This window comes from Asparagus officinalis, chromosome 1 (genome assembly GCF_001876935.1).
Source record: "Asparagus officinalis chromosome 1, Aspof.V1, whole genome shotgun sequence".
NCBI lineage: Eukaryota > Viridiplantae > Streptophyta > Magnoliopsida > Asparagales > Asparagaceae > Asparagus > Asparagus officinalis.
Window position 1 is genome coordinate 106,039,058 of NC_033794.1, and position 25,369 is coordinate 106,064,426.

At 34.4% G+C, this 25,369-nt stretch overlaps 2 protein-coding genes across 3 annotated transcripts in view; both read right to left on the minus strand.

Moving 5' to 3' along the window:
• Positions 97 to 18,191, minus strand: LOC109828859 (cytosolic isocitrate dehydrogenase [NADP]-like). 2 transcript variants are annotated; one of them, XM_020395831.1, is made up of 16 exons: positions 18,040 to 18,191; positions 16,911 to 16,954; positions 16,658 to 16,767; positions 16,141 to 16,178; positions 15,940 to 16,017; positions 15,794 to 15,847; positions 15,603 to 15,704; positions 14,912 to 14,997; positions 14,714 to 14,817; positions 14,543 to 14,611; positions 14,344 to 14,459; positions 14,161 to 14,195; positions 797 to 939; positions 480 to 602; positions 269 to 392; positions 97 to 154 (listed from the first exon to the last, which is right to left on the minus strand). In XM_020395831.1, the coding sequence occupies exons 1-15, from the start codon at positions 18,086 to 18,088 to the stop codon at positions 299 to 301; spliced, it is 1,245 nt and encodes a 414-aa protein (XP_020251420.1). In that variant the 5' UTR covers positions 18,089 to 18,191; the 3' UTR covers positions 97 to 154; positions 269 to 298. The 2 variants fall into 2 exon arrangements, with proteins under 2 accessions (XP_020251420.1, XP_020251419.1); XM_020395830.1 differs by having other exon boundaries at positions 16,878 to 16,954.
• Positions 18,788 to 25,369, minus strand: part of LOC109838809 (histone-lysine N-methyltransferase ATX4-like) — a 24,633-nt gene continuing 18,051 nt past the window's right edge. Inside the window, exons 17-24 of the mRNA XM_020407234.1 lie at positions 24,511 to 24,715; positions 24,057 to 24,143; positions 23,922 to 23,978; positions 23,754 to 23,843; positions 22,366 to 22,452; positions 19,923 to 19,997; positions 19,705 to 19,805; positions 18,788 to 19,165 (exon numbers count right to left, since the gene is read on the minus strand). Coding sequence (XP_020262823.1) covers positions 19,075 to 19,165; positions 19,705 to 19,805; positions 19,923 to 19,997; positions 22,366 to 22,452; positions 23,754 to 23,843; positions 23,922 to 23,978; positions 24,057 to 24,143; positions 24,511 to 24,715 — 793 coding nt within the window. The 3' untranslated portion in view covers positions 18,788 to 19,074. The remainder of the gene's footprint in view (positions 19,166 to 19,704; positions 19,806 to 19,922; positions 19,998 to 22,365; positions 22,453 to 23,753; positions 23,844 to 23,921; positions 23,979 to 24,056; positions 24,144 to 24,510; positions 24,716 to 25,369) is intronic.

Sequence of the window (25,369 nt, forward strand, 5' to 3'; positions counted from 1 at the left end):
AAAACCAACCTAAATATCATAAGCTCTTAGAACAGCTACACATATTTATCGGTATCAAGCAACTGGTACTTCAGCTCCTTGAGAAAGCAAATGGGAAACAACATCGGACAATTCTTCAGCAGTCCTCTATCCTCTAATTCAAACTCATTGAGAGCTGCAATTAACAAAAAAGCAAAATAAGATAAACTCGACATGAGATTGGATTGCTCAAGAAGCACTTATAATAGGGAATAAAGAGCTAAAACACCACAAAAATGTGCTGAAAAACCTTGATGAAGCCTATTTTATGAGAGTGAGGTTACAACTTCGATTGACTTGTAAGCCTTGCTCTCATCTCTTCTGCAACTGCATCAATGAACTCCTCAGTGTTCAGATACTGATCACGGGTGGCCCTGGCATTGAAAGTTTCACCGCCATCACTTTATCGAGTAAAAATAATTTGTGAAAATTGAACTTTCCGGTAATAGAATTTTAAATACTTGGATCCGTGAATTAGAAGAGCAAGATCCTTGGTCATCTTCCCGGATTCTACAGTTCCAACACACGCAGCTTCCAGTTTCTGGGTGAAGTCGAGTAGTCTGGCATTGCCATCTAGCTTTGCCCTGTTCAGGTATTATTACTGTAAGTGTAATATTTCTCTCCAGTAATATGAAATATTATATATGGCATACAAATAGCAGTGCATCAACCTTTGAAGTGTAAACAACTTCCACTTATCAAACAATATTAGCACCCTTTTCATATTAGCAAACAGATACCCAAAGGAGATACACAATGATAAATAAGACCTCTTTACCTATGTGCAAGGCCACGTGACCAAGCGAAAATTGACGCAATGCTATTTGTACTGGTTTCACCTCCTTTCTGGTGGACCCGATAATGCCTGGTGACTGTTCCATGCGCAGCTTCCGCTTCAATTGTTTTTCCATCAGGGCACACCTGACATGAGATGCAAGTTCCCAACATCAAGGAACAGTGCAACAAAAAGCGCACCTTATTCTTCAAGTTTTAGTTTATTGCTAACCAATAATCTATTTAAATTTAAGTGCAAATGCACTCTGCAATTTACATTTCTAGACTCTTCATTCAAAAGAATTTATGTACAACCATGATACAGAGTTTCTTGGAAAATACATCAAGTAACCTGTCACTAGTAATCTGATAGGAAGAAAAGACAGTTGCCCTACTTGATTCCTAAATCGGGGGGAAAACAATAGCCGCATACCCCATAATGGTGTACAAAAGTAAACATGAAGTGCAAAGCAAGGGATTATTCCGCTTCATGGGTACCCTGTAAAAATTCACGAGTAAGAAAATCGGGTAAGTAGTTATTACTACCTTTAATATATTCAATTTTAAACTCATACACAGCGAGTTCAGCTTGCCATCTGGCAAAGATTTGTTTAGAAATAAGATTTTTAACATCTTTTTCTATAACGCTTTTAGCAGAGCTACAATCAATTCTTAAAAGAAATTCTTGATTAAGAATGTCATCTCTAAATTTAGATAGACACTTAATGATAGAAAGCATTTCTTTTTTAATGGTTGAATAGTTAAATTGGGCTTTGTCCCATTTACCCGAAGTGAACCTAACTAATTGTTCTTTATTAGAAGCTGGATCAATTTGTGTATAAATAGCATCTTCTTGTGGAATACCATTAACAATTTTAGTTGCATTTAAAATTTCATCTCTAGCATTAGAGGATAAATAATTATCCCACCATCCATTAAGGACACCAGTAAAACCACATGAAATATAAGATGCAATTATTCTATCGGTATTACCGTTTTGTCTACATACGGTAGAATACATCATCATTCTATGCATAGTAGAATATATGAGAGAATCAGATGCTCCATCATAATCCTTGAAGAGTTAAAGGTCTAAAGGCGACTTGTATTAAGCCAATATGGATATAATTATATTTGTCCATATAAGGTTCAATATCAACAGGACTAAGTAACTGTAAAGTTTGCTCATCCCGATCTACAGTAGTAGTTCGTTCTAAAGTTTTAATAGTTATCAAGGATTTATAATCCAGAAAACCTATTTTATAAATATCTCTATTAGGGATAGCAGGAATTGTCCATTTATTTAAAGCCTCTATTTCAGAAGTATATTCTGTACTTTGAGCATTTTTAACTCTTTTGCCCTTATTAAGGGTCTTACTTAAAGCAGAAGACGAAGGAATTAATTCTGACATAAAATCTTACAGATTTATTTATGTAAAACTAGCTATAAGGATATAAATTTATTATTTTTCTTTCATTTCTTCAAAAATCAGCTTAGTTAAAAGTCTACACGTCTGTCAACGGTTTACACTACCCACTTAACGCCATCTCGGCAACACTTGGGTTTTACACTACGCGACTTTGGTGACGTTCCATAGACTGCAACAACTAAGTTCATAAGAGAAGAAAGGAAAGAACTTATAACAAATTTACATTCTTATAAACAAGTTGACACAAATAAATCGTAAGAAGCAAATTAGCCAATCATGGCTCTGATACCAATTCTAAACATACATATAAATTAAAGCAATAATTTAAAAGAGGAAGAACTTATAGGGTTCGACGACCCACTCTTAAGATAATATCTGGATCTTCAATTTTATTTATAAGAAGGACCTTACAGCAGACACTTCTTCACACTTACAAACTCACACTTGAACTGAAAAAGAACTAGACTCAAAACAAGCACACTTAGAACATACTACACTTCTCAATATATAGATGAGAAAAGGTACATAGGAAGACAGCTGGCATTGCACTGACGAAGGATAGCTGGCAACGCACTGACAGAGCATCTTCATAAAAGTTGCTTTATAAAAGCATTTTACTTTTACTAAAGCTTCTTTAAGAAGTAGTGGAGTAAAGGAATCAAATGAGTGGCTCCCCGGGGCTCAACTCATAGGGATCTGTAGGTTTTACATGATTACAATTCTTTTTCTTTACCTTTCAGGTCAGATGTCGGATTCTGATTCAGAATTCCCATGGCAGCCTTCCAAATATCTTCTTCATCTTCTTCTTCTTGTGCGTCAGGCATAGTACTTTCTTCTCCACAAGAATTAACACTTTTACTGGACTGAGTATCCATAGTGTCGAAAGCTTCAAAAAATTATCTTTTCATATGATCAAGACATTTTTGTTGTATTTCTGATTCAGACGCTTGCGGATATTTTCGCCTAATCATTTTAGCCAATTGAATCATAGGGTTGATTTTCTGAATTTCTTGAGACATGGAATTTTCAAGAACACTATGATTTCTCTTTATAATTTCTTCAATTAATGCAACTTTTTCTTCAATCACTATTCCATTCCACCATCTACAATAGTGGTTTCGTTTAAGAATAGGAAGATGAAGATCATCCCAATCAGATTCAAATGTCCATGTCCATATCCATGGAATTTCAGTTTCAGAGAAGAAATGTACGGCACATAAGCCTTCGACAATATTATTGTCTTCCATTTTGGAAATGATAGGGTGAGATTCTACCCAAGCTGAATATAATTTAGCTATAGGTTCAGGTAGGATGCTAAACTCAGCACCATAAACAGTCCACCAATTATAGAACCAAGAAGGAATACCCTTTTGAAGAGCTTCTGGGCAAAGTTTTATTAGCCAAGTATGTTTATTTTTGGGATTTTGGTATAAAAAGATATTATAAAAAGCTTCTTTGTAATCCCAATAGTTGAAGGAATAGACTTGGCTGGAATTTTGGGGTTTAACCAAGGGCAAATCTTGGTTTGGATTTAACGCCCATTTGCGAGGTAAAATGACCTCTTTAATTATACATTTGCTGAAGTTGGGGGGAATGGTTCTATTTTCAGAACCCCAGAAATGAGTTATTTCCATTCCTTTTTGTGTAATCAAAGTTCTCATCCATGATCTCGGTTTTAATGATAACGTGGGATAATAGTTATCATTTAAATACCTTGTTCGGATATGATCAATATCTTTCATGGAAGAGACATCTTCTGGTTCTAGATATAGAACGGTCTCTGACCCCCTTTTAGGTGTCCATTTTGCTACTATCACTCTAAGTTGGTTTGTTTGATTTTGTATATAATACTTTAGAAACCAAGTTATGAAATATTCTAATTTATTATTCTTTTGCAAGTCTGTATAATACTTGTCCTTAAAATCTAGCTGTTCAGTTTTTGAAAAGCTTTTAAAAAACCATTGTCTGATTTCTTTATGCTTTTCTTCATAAAATTCTTTATTAAGAAAGTTTTTTTATACTTTGGTTTTCTTTAATATTCATTTTAACCAGGCATTCTAAAACTCATTTCAGAGCTAGTTGGATAATTTCTCTCTTTTTCTTTTTTATGTTTATATAATCCATGAGGAATATTATTCTCTGAAATATTAAGGCCTCTAATATCATTTGTTCTATAAGAACCTGATCTTGAAACTGACCTTCTAGAGGTACTAGTAACATCAGATAATCTAATCGTTCGAGAGGGGTTAAAAACAATTTCTACTTCTCCATCAACCGTCTGAGTTATTTGATCAATTTCTTGATTAATAATAGGTTGAGGTTGAACAGCGTTAGGTATAACCCAACTGTCAGGAAAATTTATTTCATCCCATTTAATCTGTCTATTAACAGCAATATTTGATGATAAAACATTAGTTTCAACCAAAACTGTTTTTCCTGGTTTAGAATGAATTTTAGCTTTTGGAGCTAAAGAGGTTAATGTTTTATAATGAATTCTGTAAATTATGGCTATAGTCTCAGATCCTGAGATGAAGTTATAACCATGAGTTTTTATGTTTAAACTTACTGCCTCAAATATATTTGGGTCTGTTAAAGATAAACTTAAGTTTGGGTAAACATTAAAATAGACTGGTCCATTACAAAGACTAGTTTCCATAATACCCATTAAAGACTGGGTCCAGTTTAAACATCTAGCATCTCTTAAACAAGTTAGTATGGATGCATTTAATCCTTGAAGAGTTAAAGGTCTAAAGGCGACTTGTATTAAGCCAATATGGATATAATTATATTTGTCCATATAAGGTTCAATATCAACAGGACTAAGTAACTGTAAAGTTTGCTCATCCCGATCTACAGTAGTAGTTCGTTCTAAAGTTTTAATAGTTATCAAAGATTTATAATCCAGAAAACCTATTTTATAAATATCTCTATTAGGGATAGCAGGAATTGTCCATTTATTTAAAGCCTCTATTTCAGAAGTATATTCTGTACTTTGAGCATTTTTAACTCTTTTGCCCTTATTAAGGGTCTTACTTAAAGCAGAAGACGAAGGAATTAATTCTGACATAAAATCTTACAGATTTATTTATGTAAAACTAGCTATAAGGATATAAATTTATTATTTTTCTTTCATTTCTTCAAAAATCAGCTTAGTTAAAAGTCTACACGTCTGTCAACGGTTTACACTACCCACTTAACGCCATCTCGGCAACACTTGGGTTTTACACTACGCGACTTTGGTGACGTTCCATAGACTGCAACAACTAAGTTCATAAGAGAAGAAAGGAAAGAACTTATAACAAATTTACATTCTTATAAACAAGTTAACACAAATAAATCGTAAGAAGCAAATTAGCCAATCATGGCTCTGATACCAATTCTAAACATACATATAAATTAAAGCAATAATTTAAAAGAGGAAGAACTTATAGGGTTCGACGACCCACTCTTAAGATAATATCTGGATCTTCAATTTTATTTATAAGAAGGACCTTACAGCAGACACTAAAAAACTTTCTTAATAAAGAATTTTATGAAGAAAAGCATAAAGAAATCAGACAATGGTTTTTTAAAAGCTTTTCAAAAACTGAACAGCTAGATTTTAAGGACAAGTATTATACAGACTTGCAAAAGAATAATAAATTAGAATATTTCATAACTTGGTTTCTAAAGTATTATATACAAAATCAAACAAACCAACTTAGAGTGATAGTAGCAAAATGGACACCTAAAAGGGGGTCAGAGACCGTTCTATATCTAGAACCAGAAGATGTCTCTTCCATGAAAGATATTGATCATATCCGAACAAGGTATTTAAATGATAACTATTATCCCACGTTATCATTAAAACCGAGATCATGGATGAGAACTTTGATTACACAAAAAGGAATGGAAATAACTCATTTCTGGGGTTCTGAAAATAGAACCATTCCCCCCAACTTCAGCAAATGTATAATTAAAGAGGTCATTTTACCTCGCAAATGGGCGTTAAATCCAAACCAAGATTTGCCCTTGGTTAAACCCCAAAATTCCAGCCAAGTCTATTCCTTCAACTATTGGGATTACAAAGAAGCTTTTTATAATATCTTTTTATACCAAAATCCCAAAAATAAACATACTTGGCTAATAAAACTTTGCCCAGAAGCTCTTCAAAAGGGTATTCCTTCTTGGTTCTATAATTGGTGGACTGTTTATGGTGCTGAGTTTAGCATCCTACCTGAACCTATAGCTAAATTATATTCAGCTTGGGTAGAATCTCACCCTATCATTTCCAAAATGAAAGACAATAATATTGTCGAAGGCTTATGTGCCGTACATTTCTTCTCTGAAACTGAAATTCCATGGATATGGACATGGACATTTGAATCTGATTGGGATGATCTTCATCTTCCTATTCTTAAACGAAACCACTATTGTAGATGGTGGAATGGAATAGTGATTGAAGAAAAAGTTGCATTAATTGAAGAAATTATAAAGAGAAATCATAGTGTTCTTGAAAATTCCATGTCTCAAGAAATTCAGAAAATCAACCCTATGATGCAATTGGCTAAAATGATTAGGCGAAAATATCCGCAAGCGTCTGAATCAGAAATACAACAAAAATGTCTTGATCATATGAAAAGACAATTTTTTGAAGCTTTCGACACTATGGATACTCAGTCCAGTAAAAGTGTTAATTCTTGTGGAGAAGAAAGTACTATGCCTGACGCACAAGAAGAAGAAGATGAAGAAGATATTTGGAAGGCTGCCATGGGAATTCTGAATCAGAATCCGACATCTGACCTGAAAGGTAAAGAAAAAGAATTGTAATCATGTAAAACCTACAGATCCCTATGAGTTGAGCCCCGGGGAGCCACTCATTTGATTCCTTTACTCCACTACTTCTTAAAGAAGCTTTAGTAAAAGTAAAATGCTTTTATAAAGCAACTTTTATGAAGATGCTCTGTCAGTGCGTTGCCAGCTATCCTTCGTCAGTGCAATGCCAGCTGTCTTCCTATGTACCTTTTCTCATCTATATATTGAGAAGTGTAGTATGTTCTAAGTGTGCTTGTTTTGAGTCTAGTTCTTTTTCAGTTCAAGTGTGAGTTTGTAAGTGTGAAGAAGTGTCTGCTGTAAGGTCCTTCTTATAAATAAAATTAAAGATCCAGATATTATCTTAAGAGTGGGTCGTCGAACCCTGTAAGTTCTTCCTCTTTTAAATTATTGCTTTAATTTATATGTATGTTTAGAATTTATAACGCTTTTAGCAGAGCTACAATCAATTCTTAAAAGAAATTCTTGATTAAGAATGTCATCTCTAAATTTAGATAGACACTTAATGATAGAAAGCATTTCTTTTTTAATGGTTGAATAGTTAAATTGGGCTTTGTCCCATTTACCCGAAGTGAACCTAACTAATTGTTCTTTATTAGAAGCTGGATCAATTTGTTTAAGGATTCCTCCATAACCTAAATTAGAAGCATCTGTTTCTACAATCTTACACCAATCAATGTTTGTTAAATGGGTACAAGGTAGGCATTTAACATTGGTTTTTATTCTTTTAACAGCTTCAGTATGCTGATCTGTCCATGGTTTAGAGTTCTTTTTTAATCTACTATATAATATAGCAGTGTCTTGGGCCAAATTTTTATAATAATCTGCAATGTAATTTAGCGAGCCTAAAAATCTTTGTAATTGTTTAGTATCACTAATAACATCAGGAAATTTAGAAGCAAATTCAATACTTCTATCAATTGGAATTATTGTTCCCTTATGAATATTATGCCCTAAAAATCTTACTTGGGTTATGAATAATTTCATTTTAGGAGCAGATACTGCTAAACCATTTCTTATTGCTAAATTCCTAAATATTTCTAAATGTTTAATGTGTTGATCAAAACTTTGAGAAAATATTAAAATATCATCTATATATGATAAGATAAAATCTGTGTAAGGAATGAAAATTTCATTCATAATATTCTGAAATTCAGAAGGGGCATTTTTTAACCCGAATGGCATAACATTCCATTCATAATGTCCGAATGGAACAACAAAAGCTGTTTTATATCTATCTTTCTCTTCGATTTGGATTTGCCAATATCCTGACTTTAAGTCAAATTTAGAGAATATTTTTGCATTATTAATACGATTTAATAAATCCCTTTTATTAGGAATAGGATATCTTATCTATTTTAGGATAGTATTTAAAGGTTTATAATTAATAACAAGACGAGGTACTCCTCTTTCTTGTTCAGCAGCATTATTAACATAAAACGCTGTACAGCTCCAGGGAGAATATGATTTCCTTATTAATTTTTTCTCTATAAGAGAATTTATTTCATTTTTACATAAATCTAGATATTCTTTATTCATTTGACAAGGTCTAGATTTAGTAGGAATATCTTTTTCATTAAAACCCTCAATATATGGTAAAGAAACAATATGTTTCTTTCTTTCCCAAAAAGCATTCGGGAGATTACTACATATAGTAAGCTTAAATTTGTTTTCTATTTGAGTTATTAACTCTTTTTTCATTTTAATTTGTTCTTCAATTTGAACAAATAAAACTTCTTCTTTAAGAAAATTAATTTGATTTTCTTTAAGAATAACCTTTCTAACTTCGTTTAATATACGAGTTTGAGGATCAGAGACAAATTCAAACATAATTTCATTATTTTTATAAGTAGCTTTAATGCCTTGAGTGTCTACATTAAGAATAGGCATTATATTATGAAGAAAAGGAGTTCCTAGAATAACATCTTGGGATAAATTTTTAACTAAAACACATGGGATAGGAATAAAAGTTCCTTGGACACATATGTGTGCAGTAGGTAATTTATATTTAACATCTAATTTATTACCATTGGCACTACTTAGAGTCTGAGTAGTTATTTCAAAAAATTTTGAAGGTATAATTCCTTCATTGATACAGTTTAAATCTGCACCACTATCAACTAAAGCTATAAGATCAGGTATAAAAATCTGTTCAGCTATTGCTAAAGTAATTTTTATATACCATTTTTGAGAAGTAACTTGTTTTATAATTTGTAAAAATTCTGAATTTTCAATATTATTTTCTTTATCAGGAGTTTCTTCTGATATTATAAGAGAATTTTGATTCTCTTTAAAATTATTCAAAATAAATTTATTTTCTTGTTTTAAATTTTTAACTTCTTTTTTCAAATCTTGAATTTCTTTATTTAAACTTGATAAAGAAAGAGATTTAGAAGTTGAAGCCTGACTCTTTTGTCTTTTTAAAACTTCAGACATAGAATAAACATTTTCAATGTTTGGTTTTTCAATTTTTTTTTTAGTTTTTAAAAGAGATTCTATTAATTCTCTTTTTGTTTCAGAAGATATATCTTCGGATATAATTTTAGTTATTATATCATGATTTGACGATATCATATTAATGGATAAACCATTCATATTAACTATTGCTTTCCAATAATCAACATTTTTCTCGCAGCTATTAGCTGTACAAATACAACGTGTATCTTCTTCAGATTCAAAGTCTGACTCGGAGTAAGATGATTCATCCTCTTCAGATTCACTATTAATCATTATTTTATATAGAGTCTTTTTAAGACCCTCATCTTCTGTGGCATCTATTTTCTTTTTTGTATAACATTTACTTGCATAGTGCCCTAGTTTTCCACATTTATAACAGTGAATTTCTTTTTTATCTTTTTTAGATTTAAAAGGTTTTTTATGTTTATTCTCTTTTTCACTTTTTTCTTTAAAAAAAATTTCTTTTTCTTTTTAGAAGAATGTTTTTTATTTTGAATATCTTTTATAGGTGTTTTATCAACTCTATAAGGTTGATCAAAAGCAAATTGTTCACAGAATTCTCCTAATTCTTTTCTTTTAGTAAGTCTTTGAGACTTTAATTGATTTTTTAATTTTAAATCATTGCATAAAGCTAATCCTTCTTTAATACATGCATTAGTTAAATATCCATAAGTTAAATTTGCATAAGGGATATAACCACCTTGTTCATCTCTTATTTTATTTCTAACTCTATCAGCAAATAAAGTTGGCAAACCGTCTATAAATTTGGATTTCCAATGGTCGCTATTAGCATTATCAAGCATCATGACTCTGCTTAAAAAAGTGTCTTTATACCATCTAAAATGGGTTAAAGAGGGACATCTAAAATTCTGTAAAATAGTTCTTATTCTTTCACCATTATCTTGATATAATCCAGTAAAATGATGAGTGATTGCTAACATTAGAGTATAAATAGCATCTTCTTGTGGAATACCATTAATCATTTTAGTTGCATTTAAAATTTCATCTCTAGCATTAGAGGATAAATAATTATCCCACCATCCTTTAAGGACACCAGTAAAACCACATGAAATATAAGATACAATTATTCTATCGGTATTACCGTTTTGTCTACATACGGTAGAATACATCATCATTCTATGCATAGTAGAATATATGAGAGAATCAGATGCTCCATCAATATTCCACTCATAAATATTTCGGCCATTATAATCACTTTGAATATAAGTGTCATTTTCTTCAAATAATACATCAGGAGGAGTAGGCCTTTTATAATAATATCTTTCAATTCTTTTTGAAGGATTTTTTATTTTATTAATTGATGTAAATTGATTCTCTAAGGTTAGTAATTCGCCTTGAGTTAGCTCATTTTCAGATATATTATCTGGAAGGCTATTAATTTCATCCTCTGATGAGTCTGTTTGAATAATAGATGAAGTAGAAGCTACCATATTTAGCTTGAAACTATTAAATTTTTTAGTTAATAACTCTATTATATCAGAAGTTACTTCATCGCCTCTTTTAAAACCTGAAATATCTATAGGAGGTTTTATCATAACTTTTGCCTTTCCACTTTCAGTGTTAAGGATTTTATTTGTTTCTAAAATTTTTAAGAAAGGTATTACTTCATTGAATTTATTTATTAATTTATCTAAGTCATCTTCAATTCTTATTAATTGATTTCCTACAATTTGAAGATGTAGATTTGTATAATTATTTTGTTTAATTATTTTATTTAACTCTTTAAGAGTTGCATCATTTGATTCACTTTGTTTAACAAAAGCATTTGTTTCTAGATTACTAGAATGAATCCCAGATATTTTTAAAGCATCTGTTGGAGGATATATAGATCTTATATTCATACCAGTAGCAGATTTCCATTGTTTATAATGTTCTTCTATCACTCTAAGTTGGTTTGTTTGATTTTGTATATAATACTTTAGAAACCAAGTTATGAAATATTCTAATTTATTATTCTTTTGCAAGTCTGTATAATACTTGTCCTTAAAATCTAGCTGTTCAGTTTTTGAAAAGCTTTTAAAAAACCATTGTCTGATTTCTTTATGCTTTTCTTCATAAAATTCTTTATTAAGAAAGTTTTTTATACTTTGGTTTTCTTTAATATTCATTTTAACCAGGCATTCTAAAACTCATTTCAGAGCTAGTTGGAGAATTTCTCTCTTTTTCTTTATTATCTTTATATAATCCATGAGGAATATTATTCTCTGAGATATTAATGCCTTTAACATCATTCGTTCTATAAGAACCTGATCTAGAAAGTGAAACTGACCTTCTAGATGTACTGGTAACATCAGATAATCTGATAGTTCGGGAAGGATTAAAAACAATTTCTACTTCTCCATCAACCGTCTGAGTTATTTGATCAATTTCTTGATTAATAATAGGTTGAGGTTGAACAGCGTTAGGTATAACCCAACTGTCAGGAAAATTTATTTCATCCCATTTAATCTGTCTATTAACAGCAATATTTGATGATAAAACATTAGTTTCAACCAAAACTGTTTTTCCTGGTTTAGAATGAATTTTAGCTTTTGGAGCTAAAGAGGTTAATGTTTTATAATGAATTCTGTAAATTATGGCTATAGTCTCAGATCCTGAGATGAAGTTATAACCATGAGTTTTTATGTTTAAACTTACTGCCTCAAATATATTTGGGTCTGTTAAAGATAAACTTAAGTTTGGGTAAACATTAAAATAGACTGGTCCATTACAAAGACTAGTTTCCATAATACCCATTAAAGACTGGGTCCAGTTTAAACATCTAGCATCTCTTAAACAAGTTAGTATGGATGCATTTAATCCTTGAAGAGTTAAAGGTCTAAAGGCGACTTGTATTAAGCCAATATGGATATAATTATATTTGTCCATATAAGGTTCAATATCAACAGGACTAAGTAACTGTAAAGTTTGCTCATCCCGATCTACAGTAGTAGTTCGTTCTAAAGTTTTAATAGTTATCAAAGATTTATAATCCAGAAAACCTATTTTATAAATATCTCTATTAGGGATAGCAGGAATTGTCCATTTATTTAAAGCCTCTATTTCAGAAGTATATTCTGTACTTTGAGCATTTTTAACTCTTTTGCCCTTATTAAGGGTCTTACTTAAAGCAGAAGACGAAGGAATTAATTCTGACATAAAATCTTACAGATTTATTTATGTAAAACTAGCTATAAGGATATAAATTTATTATTTTTCTTTCATTTCTTCAAAAATCAGCTTAGTTAAAAGTCTACACGTCTGTCAACGGTTTACACTACCCACTTAACGCCATCTCAGCAACACTTGGGTTTTACACTACGCGACTTTGGTGACGTTCTATAGACTGCAACAACTAAGTTCATAAGAGAAGAAAGGAAAGAACTTATAACAAATTTACATTCTTATAAACAAGTTAACACAAATAAATCGTAAGAAGCAAATTAGCCAATCATGGCTCTGATACCAATTCTAAACATACATATAAATTAAAGCAATAATTTAAAAGAGGAAGAACTTACAGGGTTCGACGACCCACTCTTAAAATAATATCTGGATCTTCAATTTTATTTATAAGAAGGACCTTACAGCAGACACTTCTTCACACTTACAAAATAGACTCAGATCAGGTTGGCAATTTCAACTCAACTGGAACCTGACTCCACAATAAAGCATTCGGGTCAAGGCTTTAACTAGGTTTCAGGTAAAATCTGGTCAATCCCTGGCTTATTCTTTTATCAAACGGGTTGGTTCAGGTCCAAGCTGCTTGCTCCAATTACACAGCTTGACCAAATTATATGCAGTAAGCATGTGCTTTAATTTGTAGACAATTGCGTCAGGTTGGTATAATTGGTATTGAACAGATCTGCCTTTAGAGTAAATAATTCTAGCCTTTTACCTTGCTGAAAGCTGAGACTAGTTTTTGAGAAATCAGGGGCGCACACATGTTAATTGGTTCAGTATCAAGATATTAGTAGCAAAGGACACTTTCTTGCAGTTTAGCTCATTTGGTGAGACGTCACACCTGGTCCACGATCACCTTTTAAAGAAATTAAGCTACTAGCTTCACCACCCTAGTGATAAACAGATTAGGCTGGGTGGATTCATGTTATTGAACGGGTCAAGCTCAGGCTCAGGCATAGGAACTTGAGTGAGGTCAAAACTCATCATACAAGATCCATTTGCCACCTCAAGATTGAGATCGCCTTTTTTCTATGGTTGAGGCATGCATTTGCATAAAATTATCATGGTTCTTAATTCCCATTGGATCCAAAATCTGTACAGTGTTAATAGAAAGAAATAATTAATATATGAATGCTCAAGTTAACCTCTACAGTTTGAGCATCCTAAAGAAATGTTTCTGCTGAAGTAACAAATGTCCTATCTGCAAAGCGTGTACGTTAGATAATAATACTATTGGCAAAAATATCATCTGAAGTAAATAATAGTGCCAGAAATATTAACTAGGAAGCCACTTTAATCTAATAACTGACAGAAAGAGAACAAAATCATACAAAACCTTATCCAGATTATCCACATCTAATCCCAAAACTACATTGTTCAATAGTTAGATTTAGAATCTTCAGTATTCAGATGTAAAGTAGTCACAACTAAATTCACCACCTAACAACCTAAACCTTTAGCAAGAAAGATATGAGCATGAGCATACCAGTACTGATGTCATCAGGCCTAAAGATCCAAAACCTGCAGAAACATAAAGAAATTGCCTGAGACTAAAACATTTCCTCATATTAATAATTCCAGGGCCACAGAAAACTAAAATATATGTACAGTTTTCTACAAATTCCGCTAATTTAAATAAAGAACGTGCTCAAATAATCAGGGCACAGACCTTGAGCTAAGAAGTCACTCTGTACATCTCCATCATAGTTCTTGCAGGCCCACACATAACCTCCTTCACTCTTAAGTGCATAGGCAACCATATCATCAATGAGCCGGTGTTCATACCTGCGAAACATGAGAACATTTAAAATAAAAAAGACTAAAGTAACTGGAATATAGACCACGAGAAGTTAATGCTGATAGCTAACCATATTCCAGCAGTCTCAAACTTTGACTTCCAGCCTGCCTCATAAACCTCCTGGAATATGTCCTTAAACCTGCAGGGTTAGTATATATTTAATTATGATACATATACTAGGCTCAAAGAACTAAAGAAGAGATGTGACATCTGATGCAGACAACTAGGATATAACACATACCTTCCATCATATTTTTTCAGGATTGTATTTTTTGTGCTCAGATAAAGCGGCCACCTTTTTTGGTAAGCAGTGTTCATTGAAGACTCAGCAAAGGCACGAATAGACTGTAGTAGGTAACAAGATAAAAATAAATTAGATGGAGGAAGACAGCTTGAATGATGTAATAAGTGAGTAAAATACTTGGCTAAAGAAAAATACCTCGTCAGTATTATACATAGACAAGGCCACTCCCCCAGCACCTGTAAAGCTGAAGACCTGCAGTTCGACTTGCTCTTCTTTTCCCTCTACTCACGCAGGCACAAGAAAGAATAGATATTGCTCAAACAAATAAGAGGAGCAACAGAACTGATTGTAGTTACATTATCAGAAAGCCTAAGTAGTGATTATTTTAAAGTGCAAAGTATCATTCAATCTGAGATAATTTGTATACTAAAAGTAATAGCTAATGACAAATACTTCGCCTAAGAAAAAAAGTTCAGATAAGGTCAGTTGTGCAACTCCTATAAGTAAGTGTAAACAATCTACGTAGTCTTTCAAGTGGGTGCTGATAAGGAACCAAAATAGTGTTGTAACTTTGTGCCTGGACAGCACAAAAGTTTGTCCCCCGCTCTCTTCTCAGATATGCATGTCCACAGACAAAAAGAGTGAATAAAACGACAAACAGAAGCATCTAGCCTAGGTATCTCAATAAGCACCAAGCATCCCTGACCATTTAGTGCCTTGTGAAGTATTATCTAAGAAACTATCTTGCCAAATATATTATTGCTCAAATTACATGAGGACACATCTGAAGATTTTCAACACTTTACCTAGCACAGAAAAGATAAACAGCAGAAAGAAATTTCAAGAATCTCAAATGCTATGTAAATCAAATGCACGCTTATCTCACCAAATACTAGTTTGAGTTTCCCAGGCCCTCTAATAACTGCATCAGTTGCACGGTACTGATCACCAAAAGCATGTCTTCCAATGCATATAGGCTTAGTCCATCCTGCAAACATCAAACTGACAGATAAACTGTTCTACAGAATACAAGAATAATATCATACAGAGTAGGAAATCATGACTTTCTACAGATACCTGGAACAAGTCGAGGGATGTTTTTGCACATTATTGGTTCTCTGAACACTGTACCTGCAGAATATAAAGGAGGTTAAGGGAGAAAAGATGCGATATTGTAGGTACAAATGGGGGATTGAAGGGTCCTACAGGATAATTTATCTTACCATTTAAGATATTTCTGATAGTACCATTTGGGCTCCTCCACATCGATTTCAGGTTGAACTCCTCGACACGAGCTTCATCTAATAGAATAAAAATAACGGTTATAGAATGTAAAGCCAATTGCAACCCATAGAAATGGAAAAAATATTAACAGCGGCATAAAGTGTTACATGTGAGCGTATTTCTTCAAACCAGTCATTTACCTGGAGTTATTGTTGCACATTTGATTGCCACGTTATATCTGCAAGAGTCATGTTATTTTAATCCTACTGAAGCATAAATAGAACAAGAAACTAGGTTAAAATTTTATAGACTATAACAACTCAAGTATGGCCATTGACAACTAAAGATCCTACCACTATGTGTGTTTGTGAGCATATTATAATAGAGAGGATTTAAATGACATCGTAAAAGATCCATAACAGCTTACAGCCTTTTTCATTGAACATAACAGCACAAAAGAATATGCTATCATAGATAGCAAGAGTGTCGCCGGTACGGTAGCAATGCCACCAAAAGTTCATGGAGCCATACACTTCTTACAAATTGAGTGGGATATACAACAAGCTAATCATTGTTAAGTCGTGATATCCAAGTGCGAAAGTGAAATGCCAGAATGCAAACGAAAAAGGAAAGTAGGGAGAAAAGCTGAAAGGTATCATACGAGAGCAAGCGAAAATGAAAAATGGGTACTCCTGACATGAAAAAGCTAACGCTTACTCAAGAGTTGCCTCCGCACTTTCTACTGTAACCTTATCATCTGTAGCATCACGATGAGGAAGGCCTAGGTCAAAGTACTTTATATCTAAATCCAGAAAGGGGAAAATAAGCTGCGAAGTTCATCATACAAGCAGAATCAGCAAAATGTATCATGCAGTCTCACCTAAAATTTATACCACTCGAAACAATAGAACAGATAAACGGAATAAAACAAACTCACAGAAAGCAAAGGGGGAAGAGAAGCGTGTCTCACCTTGTCTTTAATTGATTTCCAAAAGACCCGAGTCATTTCATCTCCTGAAAACGTAACAACAAAAAGCAGAATAGTCTTTTTTTCCAATGAAACATACCAGATAGCAGTCAGGGCTTACATATGCCAACTATATTAACTGCAACATTAAAGTTAACTTACATAAAAAGGAAAACATCAAGCATATACCTAGAATAGCATGGGCAAAAAAGTGCCAGGGTCGACTTCAGTAAGCTACATCTAACGGTACCCACACCTATACTTTTGAAACTTGCTACAAGCAAAATCTCTTGAAACTTGTTGCACAGAGAGATCTCTTCAGATTTTTCTTAGAATAATAACCTATAACAACCTCACAATTAAGAATAATTTTTCAAAACAGACTCATTCGGATTTTTATTTTTCAAAATCGACCGTTTTTTCTTTTATTTATCAAAACCGACCGGATTTTGTGATTAGCAGATTAATCACTATCCTAAATAGTCGGGGTTGCCAACCCCGACTATTTAGGAGGGTGTTAAACCCTAATTAAAGGCCTTAATTAGGGTTTAACACCCTCCTAAATAGTCGGGGTTGGCAACCCCGACTATTTAGGATAGTGATTAATCTGCTAATCACAAAATCCGGTCGGTTTTGATAAATAAAAGAAAAAACGGTCGATTTTGAAAAATAAAAAACTAAATGGGTCGATTTTGAAAAATTGTTCCACAATTAAATGTCTAGGGTTCTTGGCGAGAGAGTGTCGTTCTTCCCACCCATGTGATCGTATCTGATGAACGAAACTGCTCATCATTAACTTACGACACGAAGAGTGGATGGCTGCGGCTACGGGCTATAGAGATAATCTTGGTTACAGTGAAAAGGACTGACAAGGTTTTGGTTCGGAAATTTCAGTGCGCTAGTTGTCACTGTCTTAAACTATTCATGTAAGCTTGTGAACTTCCATCAATCCAACAAAGGAGGAGAAGAACAGAAAAAAAAGGACGTATTCCTGAAATTAATCTTTCAAGAGTCGCTTTTAAAATATCACGTAGCAAGAAATTCCAATTGACATGACCGAAAAGAAAATTATTAGAGATTTTAAAAAAAAAATTGAAAGGATCTGTGATCTGAGAAAGGGCTGAGATCTCACCGTCCATCTCGACGATTGGATTCGCGACCTTGATCTTCTCGAACGCCATGTTGCCGCCAACTGTGAAGAGCTCGATCAGAAAGCAAATGAGTCGACAGAGATCAGAAAAAGCAAAAAAGAAAAGGCCGAGGATGTTGGCCTGCGTTTTTGGTGACCGACAGCTGTCGGGTTTTCCCACCTTTTGGTCTACCTTTCGGTTATTACGGAAATACCACTGCAGGGTGGGTCGGGTTGGCCCGGGCCCGAGCTTGCTTTTCGAGCTTGGGTTCGTAACTACTACAGATCCCACTACCCAAGAGAAATTATCGGGTCGGGTGAGATAAGAATTCTAGGTTCTCTGTTTGCCCCGTCAGCATCTTCTTCTTCCGTGTCGTGCGTCAGCTCTCAAGGAGCCATGGCCTTCCTTGCGAAGAAAGTGGCTCTTGATACTATAAATAATGAACGGTTTCACTTAAGGTCACCTAGCTATTTGACCAAGATTGCACTTCGTTATTCATGACCCATCAAAGTGAATCGCGATAATTTAGTTGAGAAACACTAACATTATGGTCACAAACCAATTAAAAGCTTAGTCAGATCAAAAATTCTTTGAACCAACTATTGACCAACGTGACACGTGACGCTTTTCTTGGAATTTGCGATCCTAATCCAAGATCAAAGGAACGTGACGCCTACCCTATAATTAGTGCAATGATTCTGAGTTCAAAAGTTTCTCGAAAGATTAAAAAAAGATAAACGAGAACGAGACTTAAAGTTGGTAAAACGTATATTACTCATTGATTAGAAATTTTGATGTAATCGTTATACATGGGTGTAACAAGATATACAATGGCCTCGCCAAATTAAGAGGACGAGGCGACGAGCAGCCCCAAGCTTTTTTTTTTTTTAAGCTTGAAACTTATTTAAAAAATTGGCAAAAAAAAAAAATTACAAAACTCTGTCAATATCAGCGGGGAAAAAACTTTTTGAGGATGGCTGAGGCCCGAGGGAAGAATGGTTCCTATATGAAAGAATCAATGTCAATGTATACAACACCTAGTTCATGAATTTCCTGCAAGTTGGAGCTTTGCATAGGCATGGGACTTTGCATTCCTCAGCCTCGTCAGGGTCAAACAAGTAATCATACCTGTTGCAACAACGGAGACGGATCAGCTTCTTCTTCTACACAAATTAACCCACACTACAGTTTCAATGAGAACTAACAAAGACTAGGGTTATTTACACATGCACCCTTGTACTATCCAGATGCAAGTATTCATCACTCATAAACCCATTGGCCCTTGTGAGGACGTCATTTTTCTGTTAGTTCTCTGAACCCCCTGAAGAATCATGTGATGGCTGAAGTGGGGGACATTTTCTAAGAACAATTTGACAAGATTTCAACGTGAGGTAAAAACTAACCAATAGACAACGTCATCACAAGGGCCAGAGATTGCATGCGGTCATAAAGTAGAACATGAATGATTAGTATTTACACCTCGATAATACAAAGGGTGCATCTACAAATAACCTTAACATAGTGAACTCTATAAAGCATTGACGAACGGCTACGAAAACAGGACCCATACGTTAGCTGCTATGAAAACCATTTCTTCAAGAACCCTCAGCGGAAAAAACTGAACAGAAACATGGCAATATTATAAAACAAAAGCTGAGAAGTAATACGTTAATTCATCGCCTGCAGGAACATTTGTCTTAGCTATGAGTACAATCCGGCTCTCATCATGTCCAACACTCATGATCCTCGCATAACAGTTGGGCATGCACTGCAAAAACAACGCCATAAAACTATCAAGACTGTAGTAGTCAGAAAGTTATCATGGGAAACAAATTATGTTTTCTCTGAGTCTTAATCTTGGAGAAGGGCAGGGATATTGTCTCACCGAGTGGTTAATTAGACGTGCTATATTTCCTTTATCGGTAGCATCAACCACCACTTCTTCACTGATCTTGAAAAGCTGCAGGGTAAAGAAACAACGTGACAACCATGAAAGACAGCAACAATGTAAATGAGTTATCAAATGTCATTGTCAAATTGCATTAACAATGAGCACCATCATGTACTATGTATAGCTACTGAGAACCTAACCAAGACCACCTTATGAAGTTTAGCTAAAATTTTACATGCAAAGCTCATTAGAGTATTTAACCTTCAGAATAATATGCAATTTACAACTTCTAGCTATGAACAGTACAGCTACAAAGCTTGGTAATAGCAAGCTAGTTCACATAAGAAGGTGAAAGAGTAAGATTAACTATTGCTCTTGAAGGCTACTCTCTGTAGAATGCTCCTGCAACCAAAAAAAATTGCACTTTGTGTGCGTCCAAACACAATAAATATGTTCATCGTGTAGACAAATTCCAAATTTTTACAGTTTTATTGACCTGAATAAGAAAAATGTACAAGATAAAGAAAGTTGTGACCCTTTCAACAACAGAAGTTCTAATATATTCTCTTGTTATTTTAGCTTATTTATATGATAACCTAATACATGTATTCATGTGCTTAAATACACATATAAGCATACGCAAAGATGAACAGGTGTTCCATAGTGTCTGGAATGTGGTAAAATGCCATGTTCAGCATCCCATGCCCATGTCTACATATGATCATCGTACTTATGTCTATATCTCAGTTTTAAATTTTGATATCCATACTCGATCAGGAACTTTGCAGATGATACAAAATTCCAAACTAGGTATTTCAAAGAGTACTTTAACTAAACACTAAGCTGATACTTTTTATATGCAGAAATGAAAGGGGAAGGGGTCTGATCAAGGTGATTGAAGTTCCAGAGAGATGGGATAAGATTTATCCAAGATTTATCCACCATGAAAATAATCAGGTCTCAGATTTTTGCAAAAAAGGCATTTAGACATCCACATCATTGTCAACATCCAGCAAAAGTTGCAAGAAGGGAGAAATTCGAGGAGAAGGTTGCCGCTCTACATGCCTGTTAAGTCAACAATAGATTATCAATAGAAACTCCTACAGCATTTATGAAATCTATACCAATGTCTATGCATAAGTATATCCCGGTATGATGAGTTCAGAAAATAGTGTAACAAAAATCACTTTTCTTTGCTGCAGAATGATTTGTGTTTCCTGCAGACTTGCCTGCTGATTGGTCCTTTCTCCCAGACGCAGTTAGTGTTAATGGTCCACCAATTCTTGGATAACAATGATAAGATATGCAATGGATGAAAATGGATAAACATCATCAAGAGCTGTGTTCCAGAGGAAATTTGCGGGCAACGTCTCATGTTAGGTACCAAGGATCGAAGCCAGGCAGGCTGAACAGTGCAAGTGTGGCAATGCCTACTAATTAGAAATTGGGGATAGGCATTGCCATAGACACGGCTCGACCCTTGGCCTTTTGCACCAAGGCCCCAAGTCCGAACCACTAGGCCCCTTGCATAGCAGTGGAGCGTTAATAGTTATTAAGAGTGAAGAGTGAAGATATGTTTTGCATCAGTACTGTATTGTCTGTCACTAAGACCCATGACCGCGAAAAAATTATAATATCTGGTATGTGTCTCTAGCATGTACTTGTACCTGGACACTTCTATCTTGTAGCCGTACAGCTACTTGACATGTATTCGTAAACAAACTGCTTGGACACTCCTTACATAGATTCATACATTTGTTCGGGCATGCACTCAATTAAACGATATATGTTTTAATTTAGAACACATGTCAAACATTTCCTGCACATAAATCCTACACTTGACATCCACTTCTTGAAACTCATTGGATTCCAAACTGTGATTATAATGCTCGTTCGGGTGTATAGTTTTAAAAACATGCATTTTACAATTTACAATTCACATAATAAGAGAAACATAAAAATGTTATAGGAATTTTAATGCTCACACGTGAATAAAAAATAATATTGATCTCATGCTTTTAGTTTCAACATATAATGTGCATACAAATATTTATATAGTCGTGTCCCATACCCTACCTTTTACAAATTTGCCCGTGTCCCGTACCCGTACCCATGCAACATAGATTGCAGTGCTCCAAACTCTCTAATGTTAACTATATATATACCAGTGTCCACTTTTATGTCCATTGTTCTCCATGCATCCAGTGGAAAGGCATACATGCCAACAATCAACATGTGAAAACAAAATTTCTCTGTCTACCAAGTGTGAACAAATTTATCATTCCACATGTTCAGCTTCCTAAGAGATACTGTCATACTTTTCCACAGAAAAAGTTCGCTTCAATCCAGATAATTAACGTATAGGACAGATTTGCCTGATTGCAAATTATAAAGGTATTTAGAAAGAAGAACAATATGCAGATGTAGAGTAACGCACATAGCAATCTTTCCCTTCCAACCGATACCGTGCCTCCCTAAGATCTGCAACACTGCGTCTGACCTGCTCACCGCGATACTCAATAACCTGACGAATATAAATTGAGAATAGTCAGTTCCAAATTAGAGACTCAACTCAAAGTAATTCCTTTAATTAAAATATAACTGAAATGTAATTAGTCTATCTTGAAAAGAAACAGTTCTCTCTGAAATCAGAAGGTCTGCATGTTCGCAAAAATAGATATGTTCATGTGCATCAGTATGCACATTGTATGTGTTATGCATCTTCTGTGAGTGTAACATAGCTATATTAGCAGCCAGCAGAATAATCATTTTGATATGGGTTTGATATCGCCGCTTTAGCAGCCATCAGGTAATCTTGAGATAACAATGAATGGAGGCCCAATAAAATGAAGTCCATAACAAGTTTGAAGGAAGTGAAGTGGATCTATCAGAAAGGGAAAGTTGGTGGAACTAAGTTAAGAAAAATGACGACAAAATTATATAAATGGAAAAGGAAGAGAAAATAGGAGATACAAATATGAGACATCAAAGAAATAACTCTTGTTGATCGTAATGTTCTTCTAACCAAAGGGAATGACCCTCTCCTCACATATACCATCTACGTTATTTCACTCCTGTGAGGACTGAACTATCAATACACAAAAACCAAAGCAACTGTTCAAGAAATTAATAAATTAGTTCAACAAAAACCCCTTTTATAAAAAAATTCATGTTGCATGTAACACATTCCACAGAATCTTATAACAGTACACTCTTCTGGAATTACCAGTCATGAAGAAAAGCAACTAAGGTTCAGAAAGAATGGGACAATTAGCAAAAGATTTGAAGTTGTCATGCTGAGAGGACTAAAATTTGCACAATATAAGTAGAGTTGACTTTGGCTATGGTAACATGGACTAGTTAAGCTCTATCAAAGCTATCCAACTACAAGAATAGAGTATACTTTAAAATCGCTTTATAAGAATGCCAAGCACTTCTTACTATTTCTGAATTAAGTTATTAACTAAACAAAAAAATGCTCACATCCCGCAATATTCAGCTCAACATATCTCATAAGCTAAATGTCTTCATACTAGTACAGAGTATGAAAATGCATCATTTGTTTCAAACATTGAATTTGACGGTAATTAGGCAAACTGAGTTTCTATTCGACAGTTTATTTTAAACAGATTCACTTGCATTGTAAAATCAAAGAACACAGTGAACTTTTCTCCATATAACAAAACTACCTATTTTGTTAACTGCTGAATCTTAATAAGGGGAAGAAATAACAGTTGATCCTGACACCTCCGACCCCCAAAAAACAATAAATAAATAAATAAAAATAACAATTCAACAGATGAAGCATAGACGAGGAACAGGTACCATTTCTCCTTCTTGAATATCCCTACGCGCAAAAAGGCCCCATCCATGTATTCCTGATCTACCAAAACAAACCCTACTTTTTTCGGTTGACTGGGGAAAAAACAACTAATAAGCTTACAATACCAGCTAACAAAATGGGTAAAAAAAGGAGGGGTAAGACATATATGCCTGCAAGTAACGAAGGCGTTCCCTAAAAGTAGAGAATGATTTAGGATCTTTCTCTTCCTGTTCATGCAGAATAAAGTCATTAGTTCCAATCCAATGGTGAATCCACATTATTTATATTAAAAACAGAGATCTTACCTTTGGTATATTCAAACTTCTAATTTCTTCCAGAGAATGATGGAAGGCACCCCTTACTCTATGAGTAACGACTTCTTCCCGCTTTCTCTGCATAGCAGATAAAAAGTATTAAGGATGGGAGGATAGCAATATCAAGGAAATTAACTGTAGCTATAAATGTTTAAAAATGACAAAAGAATCATGAGCATGAATAGAAAAAAAAGTTGCATTGTGGACATGTGACAATACAAACTGTAACCATCATTTGCTATGATTTTTTTTATATGCTTAGAACAACCCATTTATATCCAAGAAATTTTTAACCAATCAAATAATAATCATCTTAAGTTTCTCATTTTTACGATACCAGTAAAAAAACATATAATTTCTTTACAAAAGGTTGACTTTTGTTAGTTTCAAAAACATATTTCTTTATCACAAAGGTAAAGAGGACAACAACTTGGGAACAAGGTACCTTGGTTTCTGTCTTTTGGTAAACATGGCACCTTGCTGCAGATGAAGATCCTGGATGCTGCACAGCAGGGGAAGCTGAATCCTGAAGGTTTTCCTTCCGGATTAACCTCGAACCAGTCCGTTTATCATTATTTTGGAGCAATTTTTTGGCAGAAATGACACCGCGCGGAGTCTGTATAATGAGAACAGTATCTGGGTTTGGGTCCCTGCATAGAAGTAGTATACTGGATATAATTTATGGACAAATTTTCAAAACCAACCGTTTTAAACATTTAATTGCAAAAAACGACCGTTTTCGATAATAATTGCAAAAACCGACCTGTTTTCAGCCCAGCGCTGAAAACAGGTCGGTTTTTGTAAAAAATTCTCCGAAACATCACGGGAGTTCAACTCCCGTGAAGTTTATGGAGAAATTAAACTTCACGGGAGTTCAACTCCCGTGAAGCTTAATTTGTGCTTAAAACTCCACGGGAGTTCAACTCCCGTGGAGTTGCAGTCAGCAAATCCAGAGAATCGATCTCTGGAAATTGTGACTGCAGCTTCACGGGAGTTCAACTCCCGTGAAGTTGCAGTGCCAGTTTTCCAGAGAATCGATCTCTGGAAAATTGGCACTGCAACTCCACGGGAGTTGAACTCCCGTGGAGTTTGCTGCCACCTATTTAAGCGCGCGTGACCCCCCCCCCCCCCCATCTCTGGAAATTGTGACTGCAGCTTCACGGGAGTTCAACTCCCGTGAAGTTGCAGTGCCAGTTTTCCAGAGAATCGATCTCTGGAAAATTGGCACTGCAACTCCACGGGAGTTGAACTCCCGTGGAGTTTGCTGCCACCTATTTAAGCGCGCGTGACCCCCCCCCCCCCCC